Raw genomic sequence first — 22741 nt, 5'->3', positions numbered from 1 at the left:
ACCACCAAAGATGTATGGTTTGGACAGTTCCAGAGAAGAGTCTTGAGCCCAGTTTCTAATGTACCTTTATTAAAATTACTGCTATACCTGTCTTATACTCTTCTCTATGTTTTTACTTTTTATCTTATTTTTTGGCCGTGCTGTGCGGGATCTTAGTTTCCCGACCAGGGATCCAACTCGTGCCCACTGCAATGGAAGTGCAGAGTCTTAATCACTGGACCACCAGGGAAGTCCCAACTCCTCTCTATATTGTAACTTCCTTGAAAGCCAGACCTCTAATTCATCTCCGTTCTGCACCATGACATCTTTTGTGCTCCTTTTGCATTTGGAAGAGTTCAATGAATATTTGTTGAATGAATGTCTATCTCTATATTCATTCTCTGTTCTTTATACCTTCCTTTCTGAGTGAACAGTGTGCAGGTTAACATTTGAGTAGAATAATTCCTGTTGCTGGGGCATAGCAGGTGAGTGTCAGTCAGAATGACTAGATGATTAGATTTGAGCGACTGTTACATAGGTGGGTTTCCTGATCAGACACTATAAACAGCCTTAGAGTCACCATATTTATCATCGGGCTTTCCCTAACAACTGAGCATGCTAATTTCTCATTATTCTAGAGCCACCTTAAGAGCTATGGAAATTGGCTGGAGACTTCATTCATTGTTTGAAGCATTTATGTGATAGATTAGAACTAATTTAAAGAAGAGGAGCAAGTGGTGCTCTGCCGGGAGATAATTCCTAGTCTCTTTTTGACCCTTTGAATGATTTCTCTAAATTAAAAGCTCCAAGTTTATTGGCAATCACTGATTTAAGTACAGAAACTCAAACATTTCATGTTTCTCTGTGCACTAATTAAAGGGCTCTGTTTAAATGGCAGAGCTGTCCTGATGCCAATGATGACAAATCAGAATCATAAAATTTTGAACCTGGAGAGAATTTACAGATCATTTAATCCAACCCTTGCATTTTATAGGAGAGGAAACAGAAGCTGCCACACATCTAGAGGCAGAACTGTCACTCCCACCCACCTGGTCCAGGGTCCTTCAGCCTCAAGAAAATCAGCACGACTATGGGCAGTGGGGGGATGCTGACGATTACAAATATGGGTAATGTATGTAGTCTTCAGCAGTACATATGGCTAAGGCCATGGAAGGAAAATGAGACAGTCCTCCATCCTGAAGGAAAGATAAAAGATGGCTCATTCTCAGGAGTGTGTCTAGCCAGAGTTGTTCAGAGACTGGCCAGAGAAGCCCTGTGGGCCTAGCTGGGCTCCCAGGTATAACAAGACTGCCCAGTGAGTTCTTAACCATGAGCCAGACACCATGCTTAACACTCAATCCTCATGGGCTGGATAAACCTCACAACCCACCTATGAGATCAGCATCATTATCTTCATTTTACAGATGAGGAGACTGAAGGTGGGACAATTAAGAGATTTGCCCAGGGTCACATACCAAGGTCACTTATTAATATCTGAGCTGGCATTTGCCTTCACGTCTCTCAAGGTACCAAGCTTATGTTCTTAACCAGGGATGACATTTGAGTAGTGGCTCCCTGGGGACACTGGTGACAGTCTGCGGCCTCTCTGGGCAAGCCTGCGCTGCACTGCTCGTGCTTTCACATTTCTGTGGATACCTGAGCCTGCCAGGAGAAATTCCGCATGCCTGGATCAGCCCGGCCTTCCGACACCAGGCACAAGCTACACAGAGCCAGCCCTGGGTGGGGTCATTCTCTGTGCTAATACATTCCTTGTGGAGAGACTTTGCATTTGTTTAGAATTTGAACGTGAGAATGGTAAAGCTGGAAGGACCTTAGAGATTTGGAGCACTCTCCATGTTTTAAGAAGGAAAAAACAGAGGTCCAGTTCGTGTTTAAGTCTTACTCATTCATCCAACACGACTGCCGGTGCCTATGCACCAGGTATGCATTGGGGATTCAGCAATAAACAGGGGCTCACTCTGGTGCCTTAAAGCCGTGTTAAGTTGGGTCCTACCTCCGTCAGGAACGCTTCTCCCTCCAGCCTCCATTTCTCAACAGCGCCCGCTCTACACTCAACTCCACTGCAGCACTCGCCCGGCAAGGCGGGGGACGCGTACTCTCTGCTTACCGACCTTGCCTGGGCGCTGAGGCCCCGGAGCGGGCCCTCCTCGGCCGCGCTGCGGACCCCGGAGCCGGGAAGAGCGTGATGGGGCGCAACAGCTGCGGGTTGCAAGCGGCTCTCCCCGCCTTGGCCCAGCCCCCCGCGTTGGTTGGGGGCGACGCCCCCTCGGTCGGCTCCGGGTCCCGGCCGCGGACGGGGAGGGGCCGGCGCAGGTAGCTCGGCTGCCGCCCGGGAGCGAGCGTGGGGTCGCTGCGGCGGGATGGGGTGGCTCCGGGCCCGCCGCCTCGTCCTGCTCGCCGCCTGCCTAGGGCTCTGCGGGGAGCGCGGGGCGCTCGGAGGTACGTGCCCCCCAACCTCCCCTCCCCGTGCCTTCCCCGGCCGGCCACGCGCGGAGCCCGCTAGAAGAGGGGGGGCGAGGGCGGGCGGCTCGGGGGGCGTGGATTCCCCTGTACTCCGGGGGCCTCGGGAGACGCCGCGGCCGGGTGAGCCCTGCGGCGACCGCGACTTGGACTCTCAGGCAGGGCCTTCGGGCAGCCGAGGTCGGGGTCCGCTCGGCTCTGAGCAGTGCCTGTGGCTCCTCCGCGGAAAACTTGCGACTCCCGCCCCGCGAGGCCCGGCCCCTCGGGTCCCGACCAGTTCGCGAGCCTCGGGGGCGGGCCCTGCGCCGACCTCGGCACGGCCTTCGCCGCGGATTGGGGGTTTCAGGGCCGGACTCTTGGTGTCCCTCGGACTGGCAGGAGGAAGGCTTCCTGCTGTCCTCCCTTCTCATCCTTTTCAGCTCCTACTCGGGCCCTTTCTCGGCTGCACGTGACTGTCACGGGGGCCTTAAACTCCTCGCCGAAATTCTTGGGTGGCTGGCCTGTTGTTCCTTAGATCCCTCCACGCTTCCGCTTATATTTTCTGGACCCACTTCGCTGGATGTGCTTTACATTTCCATGACGCTTTTCAGAAGTCAAAGATGACTTATAAAAGCATAGTTATTGAGACTTTTTACATAACTGAGCTCGACATTTGGAAGTACCCCCCTGCCCCCGCTCTCTGAGATTTACTTCAGTTTAACAAAAGACTTTTCGAGACCCCAGAACAGACTCTCAATCAAAGGCCTTGTAAATCTTTGTGGCATTCGAATTCAATTCTGAACGCTTATTTACTTCACTTCAGGCGATTTCACGAGGAGCTTTGGAGTAACATTCCGGTGGTGGGTGGAGGATGCCTCGCTCTCACCCTTGCGCGGCCCTCCTTCCAGCTCCAGCAGCAGCTCTGCGCCAATCCTGATGTTTGGGGGCCCTTCCGAGCTCCTCCCTCTTTATCTTCCTCCTTTCTTCCTGGTTCTTCCTCTGCCCCCTCCCCGGCCCCTTCCTGGCCTGGCGTGCAGGGTGGATCGGGTACTAGGGCCCACGCGTGGGGACACTGTGACGGTGGCTTTGAGAGGGAAGCTGCTGGTTGCAGGCCGGGGAGATCTGAGAGGGCAGTGAGTGGCATTGGGGGACAGACTGGATGGCGATGGGGCCTGAGCCAGGGATCCAAGTGGTCAGTGTAGAGTGATGGAAAGCCCATGGCTTTGGAGTTAGGTGGACTTGGGCTTTAATCTGGGTGCCACCATGCATTCTCAGAGTGACTTTGGAGAAATTACTTTACTTCTGTTGGTCTTGATGTTGCATTTGTAAAACTGGGATGATAATCACTTCTTCAGAGAGACTTGAATAAAATATGTGTAAGACCTGCTTGGGAACTACTTGATAAATGCTCATTTCCCTCCTTTCCTACTCATTACTCTCCTCTTCATCTGTGCAGTTAACTTGGGCATGAGGCAAAGAGCAGCAGGTTAGGTATGCATTGAGGGGTACAGAATGTGGTTAGAGGAGAGTTATTGAGTAAAGAATCACATAGCATATATAATTTAACATATATACTGCTCTTCACCCTTGGCGCTAATAGCATGACAAATATCAGATACCGAGGTCTCACCAAAAGCTGCTTTGGGGCACTTTTCTTGAATAGCCAGTTGTGGAATCTAAATTTAGGTTTCTTCCTTACCTCCTTGGGTGATTCAAGCTGCTGCTTTGAAGACTGTCAAAGCCTTAGGTGAATGCTGCTTTCAGTCCTTACAGGACACAGGGTGATGTGTCCTCAGGGAGTCTCACCACAGCAGGAAGTCACCTTTGTCTGGTAAGCAGATTGTCTCAGTAAGAATATCTGTAGCTCGCACCCCCAGTATATCTCTATTTGTAAATCAAGTCTCAGTACTACTGTCACTAACAATTTTCTCAAGGTATAATATACTCTTAGCTCTAGACCCATGTTGTCAATAGTTCAATGATTTCTCATTTTTTGACTACCTTCTTATCAGATCTCGTTAGTATATTATTGCTTTGACCTTGTAACAGGGCTAATGAGCTCGTACAGAAAGAGGAGAAGGGCCACCACCACCAGTTCCTTTGCATTTACTGGTCCTTGCGTTATTTGTATATATCTTTAATGTATGGCTTGTCTGTAGGAATTGTTTTAATCAATTGATCCTTTTTGTGAGGGTTTGTTTAATTACAGTGAGATAATATAATTGTAAACCCAGTTAAGCAGGCAAACCCGCGTGTGGTGTGTCACTGAATGGAGAAAGAGAGAGGGAGTGAGGGCACCACTGTCCATCCTTCCACCTTGTAGAACTCGCGCTACTCCCTAGGGAGACTTGTGTACCCAGCAGACAAGACACACTGCCAGTCTCACATGCCACCTGTGGCACGATGCCAATCAATCTATAAAGCAGAGATGAGTAAAGCCTCAGTTCTTATGTTTTAGACTAAAATAACCCATGAAGTTGTAATTACATTTCCTTCTGGCTCTGCAGTGACTACCTTGGCGCGCCACTTTGTCATTTCTGCCTGAAACTGTGGCGCCCAAACCCAAAGGCTTCCGGTGGCCCGAGAGCCATGGTGAGCCAAGCAACGGTGGTGTGGCAGGAGGTGACGTGGAGTGAGGGAGCTGGGAGCTGGGGCCTCCGCACCCTTCACAGTTGTTGTGCTGTGGGAATAAATAGGTCCCAGGATGGCCCAAGTGGCTGATTTTTCCAGGGAAGTCAGAAAGTCCAGGTTTTTAGTTAAAATGTCTTTTATTACAATTTAAAAAATTTAATGTAAAAATAGAACTCTAGAGGCCATACAAAGCACAAACAAAACTCATGCCTTCTGCTTCTGGGGTCCTTTCTAATGCTACTGCTTTATTTACCTCTGTATTCTGTATACTGAGTCCAGTACCTAACAATGATAGGTGCTCCATAAATACGAGTGACTGAGTGATAGAGCACCCCTGGGGATTGTGGTAGGCAGAATAATGTCCCCCCAAAGAAGTTCACATCCTAGTTCCTAGAACATGGAACATGTTGCTTTACATGGTGAAAGGGACTTTGCAGATGTGATCAAATTAAGGATTTTGAGGTGGGGAGATTATCCTGGATTATCTGAGTGGGCCCTAAATGCAATCATAGGGGTGTTATAAGAGGGAGGCAGGAGGGTCAAAAGAGATGATGTGATGGAAGCAGAGATCGGAGTGATGTGATTGCTGGCTGGGGCCCTAAGCCAAGCAATGTGGCCGTCTCTAGAAGCTGGAAAAGACAAGGAAACAGATTCTCCCCTAGAGCTTCCAGAAGGAATGCAGCCCTGCAGACACCTTGATTTTAGCTCAGTGAGCTCCAGAAATGTAAGACAATAAATGTGTGTCATTTTAAGCCATTAAATTAGTGGCAATGTGTTATAGTAGCGATGGGAAGCTTATAGAGGGAGTGTCTGTCCTAGTAAAAGAGATCATATAAAGGGCCATTTAGTTCTGATGGTCAGAAGATGGCAGTGCCATCAGAGAGGAATGAGGGGCTGGGAGCTTTAGGGAAGGTTTTGTTCCTGTGCGCAGTGAGCCTGGCTCCAGCACTCACTCCAAAGCCTGTGGCCGGGCCTGGAAAACTCCCAGACAGAGGGGTAGCAAACATAAAAATGTGTAAATGTCACATGTGGAACATTTATGATAGGACACAGGCTCTGCGGTCACTAAGGAGGGAGTTGTCAGCTCAGCCAGGGGTGGCTGGGGACGAGGACAGCCTCACTGCTTCATTCCAGGAGGTGCTACAGCAATCTACAGCATCTGCAGGAGTAGCTCCCCCTGGAGTTGTGCGGGATGCAGTCTGCCTGACCATTTGCAGCAGGCCTAGAGACTGTCCCATTGAGAGGGGGTATGGGCAGGGCAAGTGCTGGTTTTCTCTTTGCAAACTGAGCAGTTGGCATGGAGACTGATGTTTGGGGGATGAATGAAAAATGAGAGGCCGGTGAATCCTGTTCTGCATTAGCAAGGATTCCAGGGCTGTGGATTGCTCAGGCTCTACCTGGAAACCTAAGATTTCCATCGTCACGGTGGCCCTGGGCCTACTACCGGCTTCTCCCACACCCTCCCAAATGTGTCAGCAACATATTTAGCATAGAGACGTGATGCCAGGGACCCCTCCCACCCTTCCAGTCAACTGCCCATCCTGCAGCCGTGGAGCAAATATCTATTCGCTCATTGATTTTCTTTCCCAGCTTAAATTTTAGTGGACCTAACTCTCGTGGGAGAGACTCTTAAAACTTTCCCTGTTGGGATTTGCTTTCAGTGAATAGAGGAGGTCAGGTCTCCAGGGCATGTTAGATGTTTGTGCTAATTTGTTTCAGAGTTGTAAGTTTTCTTCTTAGAGTGCTCTGGATAAAGTTAGTTATCTCTTGAATAAATATTCAACTTCAGTTTGACAAAGCACACGCCCTCGATACCATAGTAAAACACTGTCGAAACTCTTAAGAATAGATTTGTGGGGTGAAATGTGGCTTTCCTTTCCAAGTGAAGTTATTCCACTCAAACGATACAGCATGAGTAAGAGCAGTTTTATAATGTTAGCCCTCCTCTTAGGATGTCATCTTAGGAGTTTGTATAATGCAAGTACTCTAGCAGAGAAGTTTTGTTTTGTTGCTTTTTATTTTAATTAAAAAAAATAAGCTTCTACACTTATGCTATATCATCTGTAGAACGTATTTGGAAGAAAATCAGTACATAAAAAGGCACGAAATAAAATTACCAAAAATACTGTATTATGAAAAAGCAATTCTAATTTTCAGTGAAAGCAAACAGTTCTGAAATCTTTCTTTGAAATGCTCTCCTAATTAGTTTCTACCCTACTCATGTTTTGCCCTCACACGGTCACCAGACTGATCTTTCTAAAACACAGAACCGATATGTCTTTTCCCAGCTAACACCATAATGCTTCCTTACTGTCTGCAGAGTACGGTTTGTAAGCTGCCCCCCACCCCCGTAAGTGGGACCCTGCCCATGGGGATCCAGGTGGTCCGTCAGCCATTTTCTCCCCAAACGTTCATTGAGAATTTCTTGTTATATATACACAGCAAAACAACGCAAAATGAAAGCTCCCCTCCCAGAGTCCGCCTCTTAATAAGTGGCTACCCAGCCAGAAATCTGCAAGTTAATCTGGATTGCCCCCTTGGCCTCTTCTTCCCTCTTGTGACAGTCCCACTTTTTAAATATCTCTTGAACCTACCCACCTACCCCCCTGTTTGCTTCCCCACACCCACCATCCCCTTGAGTCCATTCTCTGCCTTTCAGCCAGAGTCAGCTTCTAAATTGCAAGCTGACCATCTCATTTCCCTCTTTGATCCCTTTACGGCCCTCTTTCGAAAGAGTCTGAACTCTTTAGCTTGGCTTCCAAAGCCATCATTTACGGAGTGCCTAATGTGCCGAGCACTGCTGGGTGCACTGCCAGCTGAGCAGTGGTTGAGACCCCAGAGTCTTATGTTCTGTTTGGGTGGTGTGGTATTGGGGCTGAATAATAACCCAGAAAACAAATTAAGAAGGTATCAGATTATAATAAGAGCCTTGAAAGGAGTAACCAGGCACTGGGTATGTGCGTTTGCAGGCAGGCATGCGTGTGTGTGTGTGTGTGTGTGTGTGTGTGTGTGTGTGTGCGTGACTGTACACACTCACCTGGAACTGAAAGTTCAAGGAAGGCCTCAGATGGATGCAATGGTGTTTGCCCCTGACCCCTCTTGCCTCTGCAGCTTCTACCCTGGCTGCCCCCTCCTTATACTGTGCTCAGCCAGACTGGGCTTTTGGTTCCTTGCAGTCACCTCTCTTCTCTCTCTCCCCCCTTTTTTTCTCTCCTCTTCCCCTGCCCCAGCCCTCACCAGCTCTTCCTAGCAGCCAATGCCTTGCCTGAAGCGCCTTTCCTCCCTCCACCCTCCTTGACACGGCCCAGTGCTTCTGTTGTGGTCTGCATTTCCCAGTTAATAATCAGGCAACTGTAATTGCTTTACTTACAGTCTTTCTCAGTCACCATTGAATCTCCAGGACCAAACAAACAGTATATGTAGACAGAATATGCGCATGGCATGGAACACTGAAATCTGCCAGGGAGAGACGCTTAATAGTTAGATCGCTCCTTCTCTCATACCGCCACTGGACCCACATCAAGCTTCTGTTGTACCAACTTTCTACTATCGCTCGGATACCCTCTTCTTTCTGAGCAGCTCTCTCCTTGGATAGATTGCAAGCCCCTTTGTCTTATTAATTCTCCAATCCAACCCGTGATAGTACCTGGCACATAGTAGGTGCCAAAAAAACTTAAACACAAAACCAAAATCAAACAAAAAAACCAGAAACATATAGTTTGGAGGAAGGAATGGGAACCAATTCTAAGATAGAATGAATCATATAATTACCAACCTGGAAGAAATTACAGAGACATAGTTCTTAACTTTCATGCAAAGTATCTTACCCACCTCACTGCCAATCTTTGGTTTCTATTCAAACCTTTCACCTTTTATCTAAGCACACAAAACCAGGAAGTTGCTCTGATTTTTGTTCAGCGTGATTTGCTGCCTTCCTATAAAATGCCCAAACACACCTTTTCCTTCACTGCAGCTCGAGATCGCCTTTCTTTTTCTAGGAACCAGTTTTACTTGTGCTTCTATTGCCTTTTATTGTGATTTTGAGGCATTTACTAGGGGTCACAAAAATTAGGCTCAGTTTGGAGGTTTGTGAGGACCCGAACTGGCTTCAGGCTGTCAAACCAGAAGTTTTAACCCTGCTTCCCTGTTTTTCCCCTGAGGCAATGGAAATTTCTAGCCACCAGCTGACTGGAATTGATTTAGTGCCAGAGGTGAAATGTGGGAAAATATAGGGATGTTGTTTATTAAGGTTACTTAGTCATTCTCAGCAGTAGATTTTATGATTTAGAAAACATTTCCTGGTTTTGAAAACTTAACAATACACCCTTTAAGTCTGTCAGAAATTGGAGTGGGGGGATTCAGTAATGGGAAGGCCAGGAGGATAAACTAGGATAGCTAGTGGGTGTGTAGCTGCTTCTTTAAACTGTATGACCGTGTCCCTACATTCTAGTTTTATTGAATTTAATTATTAATGGCTGTTTTTAACGAGAGAACGGGGGCTTATACATATCTGAGAAAGTCTGTAAGAGATCATGTTCATCTCTGTATCAACCTCGTATCTTGGTAAAAACACTGGCTTGGTGATTGGGAATGCTTAGTTTTTGTCTTAGCTCTGTTTCTAATTAACCGCTGACTTTACATAAGTCCATAAACTTCTTTAGGCCTGAGTTTACTCAACTATAAAATGAGGGTTTACTAGGTTAGTTCAGTTTGGTTCAGTAAATGCTTGCTCGCCACCTACCTAGCTTAGACTGGATTCCCTACAGAGAGAGGCTTAGGGAGGGATTCTTGTGTGAGTGAATAACTGAGTGAGTGCTACCAGGAGAGAACTGTAAGGAAGTGAGGGAAGTAGGATAGGGCGGGAAAAGAAACCAAGCAAGGATGTGGTCTCATCTCAGCCTGATCCCAGAGAAAGCTCTGAAATATGAACAGCAACACAGTTTTCTACATACTTTTCTCCATACACCTCTTTCAGTCATTGGCTGGAGGTTGTACCCTGGGACAGAGGGTATAATTTCACTGAAATTTCTGGATAACACAGTTAATCGGCTGGAGGATGCGTGCACCAACCTGTTAAAAGGGATCTAAATGGGACACCAACAAAATCCATCATACCACCTGTGTGCCAGGCACTGTTCTAGGTATTGGAGAGAGGAAGGTAAAAAAGATATGGTCCTTGATCATAGGAAACTTATGGACTAGTGCAGGAGCTAGATGAATAAACAAGTAATTTTAATACACCATGGTGAACGCTAGGGCAAAGGAGTGCGCGGTGTGGTAGGAACAAGAATGAGAAGCAGACATTGCAGGTTGGGATCCTCAGGAAGCAGAATCAAACACGGAGATGAACACGCAGGAACTTTATTAGGGAATGTTCCTGGGAGCAAGATTTGAGGAAAGGAAGAGAATAGAAGAGAAGGGAACTGGTTTAGGAAGAGGAGTCAACCTGCAATGTAGTCTCAATGCACACAGCTGAATTTGTGGGGAGCTCTGAAGATGCTGGGGCTATCTGCCAGCAGCCAGGGTAGAAAGAAAGTCCTTTGTTCTCGAAGGGTAGTGGGTGCATCACGGAATCCACCACAGTCTACCCCTTGCATCACCTGGATCCACTTCATGTAAATCCTGGGAACAGTACCTGAGTGATAAGCTTCATGTTCCTCCTTATCCAGTGATTCCTTTTACCCTCAACTGGTACTTCTGCTGGTCTCAGTGGCCACCTGATGATGTGACTCAGACCTTCATCCCCAAGGGTTCTGAGCTCTTGTCAACACACTCTTCTCAGGACAGGGTGACTGCATTTATGTACTGACTGCCAAAGAAGTACCAGGAGGCATCCAACGGGACCACATGGACACCCAACCTACTTTTCTGTGAGCCCGTTGTGTAACAATAGTTCTACCCCCTCCTGATGACTCAGGCTCAATTACCTGCCAGATGAGGCATGACTCTTCCTGTCTGCTAGTTCCTTGATATAAGGAGACTGAAATGTCCAGGCAGCAGCTGTAACTTATCATATTGAGAGAATCTTGTTGTGTCCCCTGGTAGAAGCGTTCCCCTTTGGAAGCCAGGAGCTTTGAAACCGTGGATTTATGGTTGATGGGGATGGGAACAGAGATTCCTTAAGTGGGCCACTGAGAGTGACGGTCAACAAGGCCACTCGTGGTCTGCCCCTTGTTCTCAGACCCACAGCTTATACTTCTGGAGACATAGCAGGAGGTGTGTAAAGATTTTTAATTTAAAGACCGTGTAAAGATCTTTCACTTAAAGTGTAGATTATGTCCTGGAGGGTGGAACCCCACCCTGATAGAGTATTGCTTCTGAGCTGGTGATTTAACCATACCTTTAGCACAGTCTCTCAGGCCTGCAGCTTCAGGGGTGCACTATGTGATAGGACCAGCGGGTCTCAGGGTCTTAGGCCCATCGCCACACCTCCTTTGGAGTAAAGGGTGTGCCTTGGATTGACGTGACGCTATTCGGCATCCCGTGTTAGTGAATTAAACACTCCAGAAGCTCTCAGAGTGGTGCCTGGTGCCGGCCTGCAAGCAAGAAAAGCAAATATATACCCGGAGTATATGTCTGTTTTTGTTGAAATGAATCACTGGCTATTCCAAGAAGAAAGGGTTTCATTGACATCACCTTGCCACCCCTCTTCAAGGGATGGTCACCTACTGGGGATTTGGTGTTGGACTCTGTGAGAGGCACGCTGGGCATTCAGCAGTAGCATCGCTAGGGAAGCCTTGGTCAGAGGGGGCCCAGGCTGCTGGGTGCAGGCATAGACTCCTCCCTCACCACCCTGGCTACTTCATCACGCACCCATTGTGTCAGCATAGGGCTGGCCGATGACAGAGGCTGGCTGATGGCAACTGGCCAAGTCATTTTTTCTGCCTGGTTGTTTTAGCGCCTGTTGTGTGGTGGATGTTTCCTGGTGGGCATTAACATGCAATATAAAGATCGTCCCGCTTCCTGCTGACACTCACGCGTCTCTCCCAGACCTCCTCGGCCCTGCTCTTTCAATCTTTCTCATTCCAGACTCCTGACCATCTGGCCGGGCTGTTTGCTACTACCTATCCGTCTTTATTTATTCTAACCTCAAGCCTCTTCTCTCTCCATATAAAGTGGGCGATTAGGTGTACCACTCACAGTTCTACCTTTTGGAGAATTTTCCCTCAACCCTGTTTTTCATGGCCACCGCTAAGAGGAGCTGTAGTGCAGTTGGAGTCCCTTTTCAGCTTGCATGCATGTGATGAAGCTGACTCAGCCACTAACCAAGCTCAGGGGTTTTGCCCTTCCACCAGCTGGTAATAAGGGGTTTCTCCATGCAGCCAGTTGCATGAGCTGAGGATGCATTCGTGCTGGTGCAAGAATGGGGATGACATGGCGCTCCAGGCCACCATCTCGTTGCACCTTCTGGTCCTATTCATGCTCGATCCAGGATGTACCCCTACCATCCCTTGAATCTCTACTTTCACCATCCATCCGTCAGAGCAATTCTGTGGCGTGTGTCTCACTTAGAGTGGGTCACTGCACTTTCTATGCTTCCGGGATCCACCTTAGCAGTGAGTTCACACCATTTCCAGCAGTCTGTGCTAGCATGTTATATCCTGCATCCCTCGAGAGTGCCCCCAAATCTAGTATAAACTCTCCCTTTTTCAACTTTATGTTCCTGCCCCCTTGATCAGGTACCCTCAGTCCCACGTGCATTTCCCCCAGCTGCTGGCACTACATTCTGGGTAGGTCCCGCAGCTCCATTAGGGTCTCGTCCTTTTCCTCCCATATCAAGCCCAGCATGTCTCCACACAGGTTATATCATGACTTAGGCTTTGCTTTTGGCCTAGTGGTCAGGAAGAGAGATGGGAGTGTATCTTCAGAGGTTACATGTTCCTGTGGGGAGAGGTTTCTGCATCCGCTTTAAGCAAGGGGAGTATCACCTTAACAGGGGGATAGGTCTCTTCTTCAGGCTCAGAGGGTTCAGAGGGGTCTAGGGACCCAGGATATTTGAATGCACCAATCCAGATGTCCCCATTCCATTTGTCAAGGTTCCATTCTTTACCAAACCAGGCCATAGACTTGTCAGAGGTAGCCTGACATGGTTGGAACTTTGACTTAGTTTGATGCTGAATGCTCTGATGACTAATTCCTGGGTGGGAGTCTCACCTTGCCCTGCCCACCCACTATAGGAGATAAGAAAGGCTTTATGTACTACCGTGGAAGCCCTTTGGCTTTCACACCTGGCTTGTAATTGTCAACTAATCTCTCCTAGTTTTTCCTTATCGTTTCCAAAGCTTCATTCAGACTTAGCAATAGACTCCCAATTCCATTGTCCTCATAGTTAGTACTTGCCCTATATTTCTCACAGGTTGATATTTCAGCACTGGCTAATGTGTTCCCTTCCACCGTTACACCGGTTCACCGCCAGTGACTTGGGATTAACCCCCTTGGAAGGGAAGGAAGCAGAACTGGGTAGATGGAGAAGTAGATTTGCAATTCAGTTTCAGTGGAAGCCTCGGCCAACCCCCTTGAGAGTTCTGAAGAGGGACTGACCCATCAGAGGTATCCTGAGTCGGAGCAGGAGAACTCTGAGACTTTATTTCCCCACAACAGATCTTCCTGGGCTACCCCAGGAAGCAGGTGTGGGCTTGTGCAAGGCAGCTATCTTTGGCAGGGTCTCTTCTGAAGGGAGATGACAATATAAATGAATAGTCATTGTGTAATAACTTTACTAACTTTTTTTTTCCCCAGCATCTTTTTATGGTGAAAGCTATGTGGGGCTCAACATCATAGAAGTTTCCTCTGAGTTATCTCTTCAATTAAAGTTTCAAACCAGCAAACCACAAGGATTACTTTTTCTTGCAGCTGGGGAAAATGACTACTGTATGATAGAACTTCTATCAGGAAACTTACGGGTAAGATTAAAAACAAAATCTTTAAACATGTATAAGCCTTTAGTTACTGGAGGGAAAAACAGTGAGAGAAAAGAGAACAAGATAGCTATCCATTTGATTACTGTTATTTCACTAGAATAAAATCAGGTGCCATATGTAAGTGTTGAGATCTTTTCCAATTTTATCAGCATGTCTTAACTGTTCCAACTCTGAAATTTTTTTTTTTTTCCTTTTTTGCGGTACGCGGGCCTCTCACTGTTGTGGCCTCTCCCGTTGCGGAGCACAGGCTCCGGACGCACAGGCCCAGCGGCCATGGCTCACGGGCCCAGCCACTCCGCGGCATGTGGGATCTTCCCGGACCGGGGCACGAACCCATGTGCCCTGTATCGGCAGGTGGACTCCCAACCACTGTGCCACCAGGGAAGCCCCCAACTCTGAAATTTTTTAACCTCAATATGTAGTCCATAAATGTGGGAAGAGTTTCCATGTCCAAGTTTCTCTCTTTCTCTTTGTGAATAGCCTTGTTTACTCAATAAAACACTATGAGATGAGATTAATTATGATTCTTTCTCTTTCAGGTGAGAGTTAATTTGGGGACAGGTGAACAAGGGCTCCTTTCTGAGAAAAGACTTCGTGTGGATGACTTGGTTTGGCATTTAGTGGAATTGTACTGTTTTAAGGATAGTATCTCTCTGGTTATTGACAAACATTATGAGATGACTGGCCAGATCACCGGCGGGATGCACGATTTGCACTGTCAGCATGGAATCTACATAGCGGGCCACGGTGGACTTGAAGTCCCGTGCCTAGATGGAGAGATCCCCAATTTCCGTGGATGTATGGAGGATGTGGTGTTTAACCAGAGGGAGATCCTTAACATCCCTTAGATCTTACCCTGGTTTTAAGAAAGTTTATGAGGTGTCACTAGGATGCAATTTTTTGCAGCGGAGGATGAAGCCATCAACTTCTTTAGCTCCAGGTCCTATGTCTCCTTCCCAGAATGGAGGGTGCAAGGGGATGGGCTATTTGAATTTGCTTTGCAGACTGGAACTCAACAAGCCTTGCTTTTATTTCAGTCAGGTAGAGAAGGAGATTTTGTTGCTTTGGAAATAGTTAAAGGTTTATTGAAGGCTCATGTAGGAAGGAATAAGAATAACACTCCGCTCTCTTCTGTTTGCTTAGTTAGTGACAACCAGTGGCACGTTATTCAACTCAGATTCACTGAAAGGTATCTGGACCTGATGGTGGATGAACAGGGAGTAAGGACATGGCTGCCTTTACAAAGCAAACCGTTTGTATCTGAAGGCCCTCTCTTCGTGGGAGGTCTTGATAGCCGCAAGGGAGAAGAAGTTAAAAGGTTAGAACTTGCCTCTGTGCCTAGGAAATGTGCTCAAGGAATCTCTTTCAAAGGCTGCTTAAGAGGCTTGGAAGCCAACTCAGAAAACAAAGCATTAAAGGATGCCCTATTTCCAAAGATATATCTGCTGGGTGTAAAATGAAGAGTGGTGATAACAAAAACCCTTCTGTAACAACCACAGAAAAGCTGCTTCAGGCAGAAGTTCCCCTTTCCACGGCCGACCCTGAGGTAGGCAAGCCTATTCTTCAAGAAGCCAGTAGCTATTTCTTGGTTCTGAATAACTTGAAGGTCCAAGAAGGTGGGCAAGCCCTACTGGAACAAAGGCATATGAAGGTGGATGTGGAGTTGAAGGATTTGGGTTTCCATCAGTCTCAGATACTATTTAAAATAAAGGAGATGCCTATTCGTGGGTTCCTTCGATTAGATGTTTCCCCCGAACAAGAAATGGAGAAGGCTTTTACTCTGTTAGATTTGGGGCAAGGAAGGGTTTGGTATGTCCGTGACGGTTCAGAAGAACCTAGGGATTATTTCACATTTTCCGTCTCTTCCAACAGCAAGAAGGAAGCGCCATTATATCTTCAAGGACATGTTTCATATGTGTTTAACATTATTGCCGTTCCAGTAAATGATCCCCCAAATCTTAAGCTCCCCGAAGGAAACTTGCTTCTCGTGTTTGAGAACTCTAAGAAACGACTGACTCCAAATATCATACACGTGTCAGACCCAGACACAGATTCCTTGAGTCTTAGTTTCTCAGTTCTTGCAACTTCAATTCAGATGCTGGGTTTTTAGAAAACACCAATGATCCTGGGAGAGCCATGAATGGTTTTACATATGGGGATTTAAGAGATGGCAACATTTTGTATGTGCACAGGGGCCATCGGAACTCCCGGATCCTTCTGAGAGCAAGTGATGGAGAGCTGGTTAGCAATACAGTGGTGTTACGGGTCATGGCTGTTCCTTGGGACTTTGCAGTGGCCAGTAGAACCAGTGTGGTCGTACGGCAGGGTGGCACGGTTCTGATTACACAGAGCAACTTGTTGGTGGAGGTTAATGGTGAAGGCCCTGAGGTGGACACCCGCTATGTTATCACTCATCCACCTCGGTATGGCCAGGTTCAGTGGCAGGGGTCAAGTGGTGAGTGGAAACAAACTAGTACCTTCTCTCAGCGTTCTGTTGATTGGGGTCAGGTCCGGTACTGTAGTCAATTCAAAGAATTGCAGCTAGAAAATGTTACGGATCACTTTAAAGTTAACATAGAAGGAAAAAGCAGTGAAAAGCTGATGTTTCTGGTTATGGTACAATGGCTGAAGTTTACCCTTCTGAAAAATGTTCCTCTTGAGATCAGTAAAATAAACAGGCACGTATTGAATTCTGATCATTTGCAGGCTGTGACAGAGGGTGTGGAAGTAGCTGAGAGGGAACTTCATTTTAAGTTACTGACCCCACCTAAGAAAGGAAAATTGCTACTTGGCACAAAATTTCTAAAAACAAACTCAGTCTTCAGCCAACAAAATGTTACAGACTCTAAGATAAGTTATGAACCACAGGGAAGGCCCAGGGCACATTCACAAGACACTATTAGGTTCTTCATGGTTGCAGAACACATGGAATCAAAAGATTATATGTTCAGAATAAATTTTAAAGCAGATAAGGGGCGCATTATTGTAATGAACAGAGGATTATTTGTAAAAGAAGGAGAAGAGAAATTAATCACAAAATTGGAGTTATTTGCTCAAACCTCGGACAGTCAGACTTTCCAGTATAAAATCACCAAGAGTCCTCAACATGGGAAGCTGAAACTGACTCGATCTTCAGATTCTCTGGGAAGTCATGACAGTATCACCACATTCACTGATCAAGACATCTTGGGTGAGCGGCTCATGTACGTGCACGATGACTCTGAGACCCAGTGTGACGAGTTCCTCCTCATGGCCTCCACCGCAGGACCAGGCCAAGAGGGAGTGGCCAGGGATTTTGATACAGAGCATCTGTCTACAGAAATTAAAGTCACCATTTCTGTGGAGTTAAAGAACGATGAGAAACCAGTGTGTGCGGTGGATAAGGTCTTTCACGTCGTGCGGAACGGCCAGCGCTTGTTGACCCTCGCTAATCTCTGTTACCATGACCCCGAGGCAGATTTTGATGATGGGCAGTTGCTCTACACCCGGTGGGGCATCCCGAATGGGGACTTGGTGCAAGCCAGTGACCCGACTCAGAAACTCTACCAGTTCAGGCAAGAAGACCTGCGGGAAGGGCGTGTGCTCTTCAGGCATCAGGGCGCAGACTCGGCCCGCTTTGTGCTGTTTGTGACAGATGGCGTCCACTACACATCGTCCCTCCTCGAGGTCAGTGTGTCAGATCTCTGTGTCCGCATAGCCAACAACACAGGACTGCTGGTACAGAGGGGAAAGGACAGCAGCCTCACGACAACCAACCTCAGTGTCACCACAAACCAAGATGTCAGAACAGACCACGAGATCAAATTCCACACCCCGTGTCCCCCAAAGCGTGGCAGAGTGCTGGTCAACAGCTCAGGGCCCAGCTCATTTTCCCTGCATGACTTGAAGCAAGGACGTGTGATTTATAGACACGACGGCAGTGGCAGCTTCGATGTGTTCAACCTGACGGTGAAAGTTAAAGATACATATTTAGAAGTGGGCGTGTACGTGCAAGTGGACTCGGAAAGCCACCAACATCACACCCAAATTCTGCACAGCAAGACCCTTGTGGTTGAAGAAGGAAAACCAGTAAAACTGAGTAGAGGAAGGCTCTTGATTTCTCTCCTGGTATTTGGAATGACTTTGAAAAAATGTAGATGCCATTGAGAAGAAAAGCTAGAAGGTTTCATGATTTTGATACTGCTAATTGTGCTATAGGGAGAAATGGAATATAAATTATCCTAAGCCTCATTTTAAAGCTGTGTGCACGTGATCACACGCGTATGCATGTATGTTTGGTGTAGGATGACCTGAGAAGGAGGACGGAATGTATATATTATAGTAAATGAAGAGGTCATTGCTTTTTTCATTTGTCACGGCAACACTGCCAGTATTTCATTTGGTCTGAGTTACATTTGTAATGCGGTGAAGCCGGGTATAAACGAGTAGGGTAATTTAACAGACATAAAAAGGATCCCTAAAATAGAAGAGGGTACTATATTACACAGTTTATTTCCTTAGCTGTGAATGTGGCCTTGTGTAATTTCTTGAAATTGATGGATCAGATTGGCCTAGACCAGTGGAAGGCCAGGGGTGAGACCTCATACCAGAAGCTGCCTGGTTTCCTGAGGCTCCAACTTGGAAGCTTCCAGTAGCACAGCCCTGCTGCTGAGAGTCAGGAGAGAGTAATCTGTGCAGGGTATGGAAACTGTGATTTATGATAATTGGCCACAAATGCAGGCTATTCTGAATCTACCCTCAGGACTGCAAACGAGTTTTCCTGCTTGCTAAATACAGCCGATAACATCAAGTAGAAATGAATTCAAATCAGAAGCAGTTTACTAAATAATGAGTTTTGACTAAGAATACGTGGCCTACCAGCTTTCCTCAATTCTTTTTCAGGATCTTGGAGAGTTAAAGTTTCACCACAAGGGGGCGTATATAGTTCAGTGACTATAAATCAGTAACAATGACAGTTTTGAGATGGATTTTGCTGAATCCGTAAAATTAAATGTATATTGAAAATACTGAACTAGTTTAAAAATAAGCTTTCCTCTAAAGTCTTGCAATTTCAGTGAGTAAGCTGCTATTTCTTCTACCATCTTTTATTCCTTCTCCTTATACCATTTTATTTCTTTCAGCACAACTTTCTGAGTCCTAGGTCTCTTGCCACTGTGAATGATGCCTTGTTAGTACATTAGTAGCTGTTCAAATGTTGCTTTTCCTTTGTGACCAGGGCTGAAATTCAAAATATTAGCATGGTCACCAGAACAGACCGGGGCTTAAACTGTGTATCTGCCTGGATGGTAACCTAAGCCATTTGTGGACGTTAATACAAAACAATTTGGTTCATCAGGGGTCTTGACTCTTTCATGTGCTAATGTTTTTCTTTTTGTCTGTGTGTTGTGAATGTGCACTCAGGCTGGGCATGAAGATGATATTCCGTCAGAGGCAGTGTTCATTGTTAGAACTCCGCCAGTGCATGGATACCTCCAAAGATCTTTATCAGAGGAGGGCAGCTTGGGGACAGATGAAAAGTCACCTTTGGTTTTTACACAACAGGACATTGATGATGTTTATATCCATTATGTACAGACAACTCCTGTTTTTTACTGGATGTGATGAATGGCTTCCAAGCTGTGAGTAGACTTGAAATCTTGGTGGATATTGTCCCTAAGTGGATTCCTCTGGCGGTACAAAATTTCACAGTCCACGAAGGTGGTTCCAAAGCACTTCCAGAAGACTACTTCAAAATTCCAAGCAAACATTTTGAGGGACTTGACTGTGAATTCGTTCTACTCAAACCACCAAAACACGGTTATGTTGAAAATTCTCATTTTCCAAGACTAAAGCTAATGAAATTTACCAGGAAACAGGTAATAGCTCTCAGCGGATACGTTTGGTTTTGGGTATGTTAGATAAGAGAAAAAACTTGACTATTTATCATTTAGATCATGGACTTTCGGGAGTGATGGGACCTTAGAAGGTATCTGGTCCAACCTCCCAACAGATGGAGAAGCCCTTCCACAGTAACCCCATAGAGAGGTCATCTAGTCATTGCTTAAAGATCCTCAGTGATGGAGAACTCACTGCTTCCTGAGATGGGCCCTTCCAGTTTAAAGACACTCCAGTTGTTAGAAGTTTCTTTATGCTGAGCTGCCACTTAGAAACGTCTGCTCCTGGGTCCTGGCTCTGGTAGCTCACAGAACAAATTATACCTCCTTTCATAAAAGCTCTTTAAATATTGAAAGGAAAAACTATCAAAGTCCCTTGAATTCTATCTTCTTTAGGTTAAAGAACTCTAGTTTCTTTAGCTTTTGCTTATATGCTGTAGGTTTCTAGCCCCTGCACCATCCTGGCTGCCCAGTTCTAGAGGAGCTCCACACCATCCCCTCTCAAAGTATAACACCCAGGGAACTAATACAGGCATGCTTTAATCATTCGTGGATGTTTTCATTCATTCATTCCCTTATCAATCAGTGCTTACTCTGTGCTGTGCCCTGTGCTAAGCATAGTGCTGTCAGTGGCTGAAATGGCGCAGTCCCTGCAATCCAGCAGCTGGACACAACTGACAATCTGGTGTCCGATAAGCATAAAATAACCAGACTTAACTCTGGGCTGCTATCAGGTTTCTTTGCTTTGGGTTAGAATGGTATTACTGTGATACTTTGCTTTCTTATCATGAATAAAAGAATGATTTCCATCCTTTCTTTTTAAATATTGCAAAGTAGCTTGCAGATCCCCATTATTTCCTTTATAAGTTCCTAGGAATACACACTCTTCAGGTTGGAAACCATGAACAGCTACCTAGCATCTTTGGGTGTCCTTGTCCAGTTCGCTAAGAACCCATGTGTGCTGCTTCATTTTGCTTCTGAGGATTTCACCTCATCAAGTGACTTGAATCCATTTACTAAAAACCTACTCTGTTCAAGTTGCTGTGTGAGGTTACCATGATAAGTAGACATATTCCTTGCCCTCAAGAAATGCTGTGGGGGAATCAGGCACATGAACTTTAATATTAGGCACACGCTTCTTATCTTTCATGGAGCACTTTCACAGTGGTACTGCAGGAGTGCAGAATGGTCACATTTGACTCTAACTGAAGCCTTCACAGAGGGAATAAAGTTTAAGCTAGACTTTGAGGAGAGAGAGACAGAGCAAGGACATAACGGAGGTGGAGACGGAAAACAAAGCAACGCAAGCAAAGCAGACTGCAAGGCCAAGGGCATGGAGGCACTGAAGGGCATGGTTCCTGGGGGCTGCGGAATGGTCCACAAGGCTCTCGCACGGGCAGAGGAGTGCCAGAGGGTGCTTGAGGCCAGACTGCACAGAGCCTTGAGTTACACGTCAACAGGGTTAGACTTAACCAGCTGGTGTTAGGGAGCCATGGGGAGAAGCGGAGATTGCTGAGGGTGGAAAAGACCTTAGAACTCGGTGCTTCTCAGCTGGGGACCCAGGGAAGGTGATTCTTTAGTGACTACGTGCAGCCGTCTCTTAATCATAGCTTCCCTCTCAAAGGCTGGACAAACTGTCCGAGATAACCACTTGCTCTCGTGTGAGCTGAATTTAATTCTGTTCACCTCGTGCACTCTGGGTGAGAGACTGAGCACTAACTTTTGGTTCTGTCTTAGCCAATTCATTGTTGTCTGTGCTTTGTAAGAAGTGTGTATTTAAGCATGGTTGGTTGAAATCTGTGTCAAGCGTGTGTGTTCCCTGTAGTATCCATGTTATCATGTAACCTTGTTCACAGTCAAGGCTGTGTGTTCCTGCTCTTCAGATGAGCCTTTTACACTTTCTCTTCCTTTAGGACTTCTGAGGTCTCTAGGTTTTGAGACATGATCATTTTCACGTACGGTGATAACCTAACAACTCGTGGCTGTAACCTTGAGTGACTCAGAGAAGGAGAGCACTTGGCCATTTTTGCCCTTCATTCATTCAGCAGTAGTTTTTGAGTGTCCATTATGTGTCAGGTATCCTAGTTCCAAGTACTGCGGATAAAGCAGTGAACTAACCCAGCAATAATCCCTGTCCTTATGGATCCTTTCTCCTAGTGGGGGAAACAAGGAGGCAGAGAGAGAGAATAAATAAAATAAATAAGTGAATTTATATAAATAAGATAGTTGAACCAAGGTTAGTGCTATGGAGAAAAATAAACCAGGAAAGGGAGATAGAATATGCTGGGGACTTGAGTGGTGTGTGTGTGTGTGTGTGTGTGTGTGTGTGTATGTGTGTGTGTGTGTGTTAATGTTCAGGTTCAAATAAGGTGGTCGGGGGGACCCCGCTGAGAAGGCAGCATTGAGCAGAGACCTGGAGGAGGTGATGGATAGTGAGCTCGGTGAGTATAGAGGAAGAGCATTCAGGCAGAGGGACGAGCAAACAAACAGCACTGTGAGGGGAATAGTGTGACTAGAGCTGCACACGCGGTGGGCAGGAGGTGAGGTTAGGGAGGTCCAGCATGGGAGGGCTTTCGACTTCACCTTTGACCCTGAGTAATGGGAGCGAGAGGATGTAAACAGAGAGGGGACGTAATATACCCTGAACATGACTGATGACAGGGGGCCAAACACTTTTTTTTTTTTTTTTGCGGTACGCGGGCCTCTCACTGTTGTGGACTCTCCCGTTGCGGAGCACAGGCTCCGGACGCGCAGGCTCAGCGGCCATGCTCACGGGCCCAGCCGCTCCGCGGCATGTGGGATCTTCCCGGACCGGGGCATGAACCCGCGTCCCCTGCATCGGCAGGCGGACTCCCAACCACTGCGCCACCAGGGAAG

At 46.7% G+C, this 22741-nt stretch overlaps 1 protein-coding gene across 1 annotated transcript in view; it reads left to right on the top strand.

The window, feature by feature from the left end:
* Positions 1-1756: 1756 nt before the first annotated feature.
* LOC307184283 (chondroitin sulfate proteoglycan 4-like) overlaps positions 1757-22741 on the top strand; it is a gene marked incomplete at its 3' end in the record, with an annotated part of 64186 nt that continues 43201 nt past the window's right edge. The window contains 10 exon segments of the mRNA XM_079917634.1: positions 1757-2245; positions 2247-2439; positions 13810-13973; positions 14531-14824; positions 14826-14882; positions 14888-15416; positions 15419-16069; positions 16072-18098; positions 19392-19572; positions 19575-19846. Coding sequence (XP_079773760.1) covers positions 2186-2245; positions 2247-2439; positions 13810-13973; positions 14531-14824; positions 14826-14882; positions 14888-15416; positions 15419-16069; positions 16072-18098; positions 19392-19572; positions 19575-19846 — 4428 coding nt within the window. The 5' untranslated portion in view covers positions 1757-2185.

Source organism: Stenella coeruleoalba (genome assembly GCF_951394435.1).
Source record: "Stenella coeruleoalba genome assembly, chromosome: 3".
Classification (NCBI taxonomy): domain Eukaryota; kingdom Metazoa; phylum Chordata; class Mammalia; order Artiodactyla; family Delphinidae; genus Stenella; species Stenella coeruleoalba.
This window is presented reverse-complemented; position numbering and strand designations above follow the sequence as displayed.